At 43.8% G+C, this 7,569-nt stretch overlaps 1 protein-coding gene across 1 annotated transcript in view; it reads left to right on the plus strand.

Annotated features, from left to right (window-relative positions):
- Positions 1-6,757, plus strand: part of spns1 (SPNS lysolipid transporter 1, lysophospholipid) — a 37,073-nt gene extending 30,316 nt beyond the window's left edge. Inside the window, exons 9-13 of the mRNA XM_084072194.1 lie at positions 1-126; positions 2,683-2,748; positions 3,702-3,800; positions 4,780-4,948; positions 6,181-6,757. The exon at positions 1-126 is cut by the window's left edge and continues 64 nt beyond it. Coding sequence (XP_083928320.1) covers positions 1-126; positions 2,683-2,748; positions 3,702-3,800; positions 4,780-4,948; positions 6,181-6,251 — 531 coding nt within the window. The 3' untranslated portion in view covers positions 6,252-6,757. The remainder of the gene's footprint in view (positions 127-2,682; positions 2,749-3,701; positions 3,801-4,779; positions 4,949-6,180) is intronic.
- Positions 6,758-7,569: the final 812 nt, after the last annotated feature.

Below are 7,569 nucleotides of genomic sequence, written 5' to 3' on the forward strand. Positions count from 1 at the left end.
AGCCGGTGGCTGAGGATCCGGACACCGCGGGCCGACCCGCTGGTGTGCGCCGCGGGCCTGCTGCTCTCCGCCCCCTTCCTCTACCTGGCCATCGTTTTCGCGCAGGCCAGCACCATCGCCACATACGTGAGTGTTCCTCCCACAACCGTTAACATGGTTTTACTTGGCTGTACCTTTTTCTCAACCGTGCACTAGGGGTGTCACGATACGCCTAATCCACGATTCGATTCGACTTTCGATTTTAAGGTCACGATTCGATTCGATTTTCGATACGATATACGATACGATATTGTCTTGATTTCTAGAAAAACACATGTTTCTCAATTAGTCCCTTTTATTTGAATAATATCAAATGAGAATGAGAACAAAAAGGGTTTTATGCCCTTACAACAACTGTCATTTTCAGATTCTTCTTTAAGATGAGTTAACAACAACGGTAGCCGTTTTGTCAACAACGCGTCGGGTGCCCTCATAATTCACTGGGAAGCCAAAATATTGCCAGACTTTTGACTCAAAGGAAGCGGGAGGGTTTTCCAATTCTTTCGTTTGTGTATCATCATTACCATCGCTGGCTTCAGCAGTGGCCATGGTGAGATGTAAAGTAGTAGTACAGACGCAACGCTACAGCGGTCTCTGTTTCCTCCAAACTCCTCTGTGGTGCGTGTGGGTTTGTCCTGTCGTCTTTTTTTTTCTCCCCCGTCGTATGCGCGATGCACGGAAAAACACAACAGCGTCTCGAGCATGGCTTCACCCGGACGTGCAATCGGATGTGCGCATGCGCGGGAGTATTTTTTTTTGATTAACCCTTGAATCGCGATACGGCTTTTGATTTCAATACACTGTATCGAACGTCATTTTCGGTTCGTTTTCGATACGTATCGAGTATCGTGACACCCTTACCGTGCACAGTAACAAAGTACATTTACTCGAGTACCGTAGTTCAGTGGTAAAAGTCTGGAATTCTTACATTCTTACAATTTACTAAGCAATGCTGCTAATTACTGCCAGGCTCGTCTCCAGCACATGCTTTCAATGTAGCAGCTACAAAACGAGAATGATTAGCACACACACACACACACAGCCACACTGGCTTCATTTCAATGACAGGATTTTAGCTCATTAACCACTGGAACGCTAGCTTTGATGTGAGCTTGTAGATCCACTATTTTCGCCCTGCAATGGTGTCTGTGTCGAAGGGGTATTTCACTATAAAACACGTCTGGGGTCATTTTAACGTCTTCTCTGGCTGTCGTGTTGCACCTCAGACAGTTTTGAAGTTGCTTGATTCAATATTTAAGATATTTGATATTCATTACATCCGACACGCCCCCTTCCTATACAAAGCCATTGAACTTCAAACTCCATTGTAACCATGTTAGATTCATTGAAAACACACGTCCTTGGTTCTAGTGCGTGAGGGGGGGGCTGTGTTTTTTCTATTACTTTTTTTTTTTCTTCATTTTTCTCCCAAAACATTTTAAGATAACATGTGAAATATGTAATAAAAAATAGAAATATAATTGGGGGGAAAGAAACAGCCTCCTCGTGCATTAGAAGGACAATTATCAGTCACCAGAAGCAGGCGCGTGTGCTTTCAAAGAGTCTAACATTATGATTAAAATGGAGTTTGAAGTTACCGGGGGTCTGATAAAATGAATATCAAATATCTAAATATTGAATCGTGCAACTCAAAAGCTGTCTGGGATCTACACAAAAGCCAGAGTAGACTTTACAATGACCCCAGAAGTATCTTTAAGTGAAATACCCCTTGTGAGTGTTGTGAATGTAGCCCAGATGATAACTGGTCTTAAGCAGTCTCTTTAACATTTTAGGTTGCCAGGTCCTTATTAAATATAATAATTATAATAATGGCAAGTGATTGATTGATTGAATACTTTATTAACAGTTTGCAAAAAAGCACATGAAGTACAGTTTAATACAAATACAATGCTAAAAGTATTGAACCCAAGAAAGCGCTATGGCATTTTCTATTGGGGTCCATGTGTATTGTATAGTATGTTTTATTCATTCACTTCAAGTCTTAATGCTGCAACCCATAACTTGTTTTAGTGAATTAAAGGTTATTTGAACCAAATAGGCTCTATGCACAGCAGCCATATTGGGAATGAATTGGGCCCCTTCCTTACTTCCTTCACAGGTGTTACCAATTATACTAATTAAGGCTCTGTGTTCCATTTAGTGTGGCATAGTGGTTGTCTTATTTTCAAGAACCCCCCATAACTCTGAGAGTGTACAAATGGAACACAGAGCCTTTTGTACACTCTCAGAGTTACACAGCCACCATAAGGGGCCATTTGGGAACCAAAATGGAGTGTTTCTAGTGAGCCAACATGCACGATATCAGCACCCTGACCAGAATGGAACAGAGCCTTCATTAGTATCATTGGTAACACCTGTGAAGGAAGTAAGAAGAGGCCCAATTTCTTTACAATATGGCTGCTGTGCATAGAGCGTATTGTATGGTTGTGAATGTTAATGCAATATATGCAGCTGGTCTCCCTACTACTCTTTCATTGAGTCATTCAGATCCTGTGGTCGGGTATGACACCTACTGGTTGACGAGGGGTACTGCATACAACTCAACTCAAAACAACCTCCTATACAGACCCATTATGTTTGTGACGGTGATCTCTCCCGTGTTTTTTTTTTTTGTCCGTTCAGGTGTTCATCTTCCTGGGAGAGACCTTCCTGTCCATGAACTGGGCCATCGTAGCAGACATACTGCTGGTCAGTAGTTTGTCACTAATACACTTGTGGAATGCCCTACCAACTGAAATAAAAAAACAAACTGATCTCAAAATATTGAATGAAAAGGTTAAATACTGGTTGAAATCAAACCTAAGCTGCGAACACTAATGTTAGGCACGTTTTAGAAACGTTTAACGTCATTGCTTTCATGAATGCAATTTGGGAATGTTATTGTTTTTGTACTTGTTTAGATTAGAGCTTCGTGCATGTGCTTTTTGTAACTGATGCGTTTTTACTAGGTAGATATTTGTATAGAGAGGTCTAACCAGGGACTGGGGTCGCAAATTAGCACTCGGCTATAAACCCCATATACAATGCAACGGTTTCATGTTTTATAACTTGAGTCATTGTTTCTTGCATTGTCCCTGTCAAATAAACATGTAAATAAGTAATAGGACTCATGTCACCGTCATCAAGGGTCCTTTGAGGGGGGGTTCCATGCAGGGGGTCCCCATCTAAATAGTTAGGAACCAAATGAACACTTACGGATCTGTAACTCAAGGGTGCAGAAATTTAACCAAATGGACTCTTATGGTTCCATTTGCTACGTTAACAGTATAGATTGGGGTCCCAGAAAAAAAAAAAACATTGTATCAAATGGGGGTCCGTGGCCTAATGAATATTAAACTGGGGGTCCTTGTAAAGTTATTGAATATTAGGTTTTGTTTTTGGTGTGTCGACGGGATGTTTTGGTTTTTAAACAGCTTCGTGAATGATTCTTTTTGTTACGGTTGGTTCAGAGAGTGTGTGTTCAGTCCTAACGGGGTGTGTGTTGTCCCTCTGTGTTGACAGTACGGGGTGTTGGTTCAGAGAGTGTGTGTTCAGTCCTAACAGGGTGTGTGTTGTCCCTCTGTGTTGACAGTACGTGGTGTTGGTTCAGTGAGTGTGTGTTCAGTCCTAACAGGGTGTGTGTTGTCCCTCTGTGTTGACAGTATGTGGTGGTCCCTACGCGTCGCTCCACGGCCGAGGCCTTCCAGATCGTTCTGTCTCACCTGCTGGGAGATGCGGGCAGTCCTTACCTCATAGGAGTGGTACGTTGTAACACACACACACACACACACACACACACACACACACACACACACACACAGTCTCACCGTCTCCTTCATCAGAATAAGAAGGCACTTGAATTCATTAATGAATAATCCATAGTAAATCAATTACTACAATTACATTGTAATGGCAGAGAGGACACTGCAGGAATTAATTTAGTTGATTTTGCAGACAAGACAAAGAGCAGTAAGCTCTGTAAAAGTGAATTCCACAGGCAAGCCAAATATAATATTAACACTATAGGCCTGTTATCTGTATTCATACTATACACACGCAAACAATGTTCTATCAACCAAAGCCAAAGAATTTTACCCGTATAGGACAAGAAATGTCCAGACGTGAAATACTGCCCCTTCTTACTCTGGATATGAACTCGGGTCTGTGTGTCCAGCTGTGGTTTCCATTGGGAAACTTTCATTTCAAATTTATGTGATGAGGTGATAACATGGGCAAATTATCTTCTATCAGGATGTTATCAATTAATTTGTCCTATATTCAATAAAAGTACAATATACAACGTTACAGTGACACGCAGATCAATGTATTCCCCCAGTCATTTAAACACTTACCGATGATGGCAAGATGCAGCCTGTGTGCTTGTGGCCAAAACAAGTCTAAAGTCTCTGGTATCTTCAGTCCAATTCGTTTCACACTAGTTTGAGACTTACAAAGCCCTCTCTGCTCACTGTATTCAGAGGCTTCATGTCCACATAACGTGCCATGGCCTCTGTCATTTCTCTGTGGCGTTTGGACGTTTTCTAGTAAGGAGTTACTGATGAATGGACGACTGTTGAATTGTTATATGCTGCTACTTGTCTTTTCGTTTTTCTGTGGTGTTTGCAACATGTCATCTCTCTTGTATCCAAATAACGTCTCATTTCAGGTACGTGACATTTTAGCCACTTCTTGCTTCTTGTTTTCCTCCGGACTCATCTCCCGGTGGTCTGTGTGTTTCAGGTGTCCGACTCCCTGAGGAAGACGGACTCATACCTGTGGCAGTTCCGCTCGCTGCAGATCTCCCTCCTCCTCTGCTCCTTCGTGGCGGTGGCGGGCGGGGGTTTCTTCCTGGCCACCGCCCTCTTCATCGAGAAGGACCGCCACCGCGCCGAGAACTACATCCCCTCAGGTGAGAACGCACGCTGAGATCAGGCACCGGATATTCAGCCGTCGGTATCCCGGGTATCTCCATAACTCTGAGAGTGTACAAATCAAACCAAATGGACCCGTAAGGGTCCATTTGGTTCCATTTGTACGCTCTCAGAGTTACACACCCGTAAGGGGCCATTTGGAACCCCCTCAAGGAACCATGAGGGTCCCTGGACCACACTTTGAGACATGCACAATATCAGCACCCTGACTCTGTTTGACCAGAATGGAACAGAGCCTTAATTAGTGTAATTGGTAAGACCTGTGAAGGAAGTAAGGAAGAGGCCCACATTTCTTTCCAATAGACGCCTTAACAGACAGCGTCACACTGATAAGAACCAGTATCCGCGCGCAGGCCGGCACCAATTGAACCCCACCGCTCATAAGATGCAATTAAATGTAAAAGTGGTCACAGCCTCGCGTGTTAAAATGCATCCCATCAAACCTTCAGATACTGTTTTTCTCCCAGTGTGGCGGAAGAATGCGTAGGATTTTTACTGTGATCTCTCGCTCTTGAAATATATAATCCTTGGTTTCTGTTGTGTGTAAACAATAATTGTAATTCAAAGCAGTTGTCCTCCAAACCCCACCTCCAGTGGCTGTCATAAGACCGGAGGGAGCGCTCTGTGATCATGGCACCAGAGCCTGCTCTTGCTCGCACAGGTGCAGCCCGTCAAGCCTAATTTATGCTCCGTCCCGCGAAGGTGTCGCGCGCAGAGAACGCGCCGAGAATAGCAGACCTCCAAGCTCACAAGGGTCTCATCCGCGGCGCGGTTGTGAGCTTGTATGTCAGCTGTCCTCGGCGTGCAATACCGCTGCGGGGTGAAGTACATATGTCTCGCTAGGGCGAGCCTCACTAGCCAACACACAAGAGGGGGTTGAATGAACTGAAACCAGCACACAGCCAAAACAAAAGGTTTGGGGATCTGTTGGGAATTGATTACATGAAACAGTCACCTGTGCGTGCAGTCTCAATGTTTGCAAACACATAATTGGTCTATATGCTGTGGCTGCTGTGCAAAGAGCATATCACTGATTGATCCAGAATTCCCACGACACTTCCTCCTCTGCAGCAGCTCTGGTGCTCTGTCCCGTGGTTGAGGGAGGACTGGCAAAAAATGTTCTTTTGGGCTCTTCCAAAATCCTGCTCTTATGGCATTTGGTTGGGCTCAAATTTTAATCATCTTTTTTTTGTATTTATTCTTTCGACAGATGACGAGCCAATCGTCGTGCCAAAGAGTGGCAGGTCCACCAGAGTGCCAGTGTCGAGCGTTCTGATTTGACGGAAGAAAGCGGCGCTTTAAGCCGGGGCTCCCGTTGGACAAGTAACTGCTCCGCACAGCACAGCCAATCGGGCAGCTGCATTTTTTTAAGGACGGTGGACGACGTTGGGAACACCCCCCCTCACCCCCTACATCCAGAGAAGTTTTTATGATTATTTATTTTAAATGTTTTAAAGTCGCGACTATTGATTTTACCTTGCCGCCTCCTTCTTCTTGCCAATAATTCGGGAGAAGTTTTCAGAGCTTCGGATGACACCCGGTGGCCATTTGGTGACATAAACCGGGGACTAAAAAGAGAAGACTAGCCAAGTGGACGATGAGCGATAGAGACTTTTATTTTGTATTTTTTACGAGGTGAAGCCACTCGCTGACAAGTGCGGCATAGCGCCCTCTGCTGGCTCTGTTTATCTTTTATCCGAGACGGAACGCCAAGACTTTTCATTACCGCACCAAGGGGCCCAAATGGACGCCTAGGGGTCCGTAACTCTGAGAGTGTACAAATGGAACCAAATGGACCCGGGTCCATTTGGTTCCATTTGTACACTCTCAGAGTTACATTTAAGGGAGGATTTTACAGTGCAGACTGGGGTTCCAGTATGCCGACTCGGGAACTGACACAGCGGGAGCCGCGATTGGCCACCGCGTTGCCATGGTAACGCCCTAAACATGCTGACATAGGTTTGATTGATCGGAGACGCCGCACCAGTCACCTCTTAACCACTTTAAACCTGGGTTTAAAGTGGTGTCATTATATTCAAAAATGATTTAATTCAAACATAGATACTTTTTTCCCTCTTTCTTTCTGAAATAGCAGATCTACAAGCTCACAAGTGTTCAGGATGGGTGGATGGTATGGTATGGTATGGCCGTAAGCAAACGTGTCGCACGGCGACGCGTCCCTGAGCTTGTAGATCTTCCATTTTCGAAACAATTTAGACCGTCTGTTTGGTGGTTTCAGTGGTTGATATAAATTGTTCTAAATAATCACCAGTATAACCTTTTCGCAGTATCGGTTTGTCTTTAAGCAGTTTTATATTCCTCCATTATTTCCTTTCTTAAACAATGTTTGTATGTGTTTTAGGTTTTTTCATTTTAACAACATTAAAGCCTCAATCCATTTTTACATATCTTTGCTTTTAGGGAGAAACCTTGCATGTCAAAAACCGTTCAGTTTTATTATGATTAGTAAAAAAAAGTGAAATTGTGAAAATAGCAGCTATGTTCACTTGTTTTGTCTTGTATGATGAAGTACAGTAAGGTATTCATTTACGAAAACATTCATTTTGAAACAGAGATACAGTACAAGGTTTCTGCCCCA

Source organism: Gymnoscopelus microlampas (assembly GCF_963454915.1).
Source record: "Gymnoscopelus microlampas genome assembly, chromosome: 11".
In the NCBI taxonomy this organism is placed as follows: domain Eukaryota; kingdom Metazoa; phylum Chordata; class Actinopteri; order Myctophiformes; family Myctophidae; genus Gymnoscopelus; species Gymnoscopelus microlampas.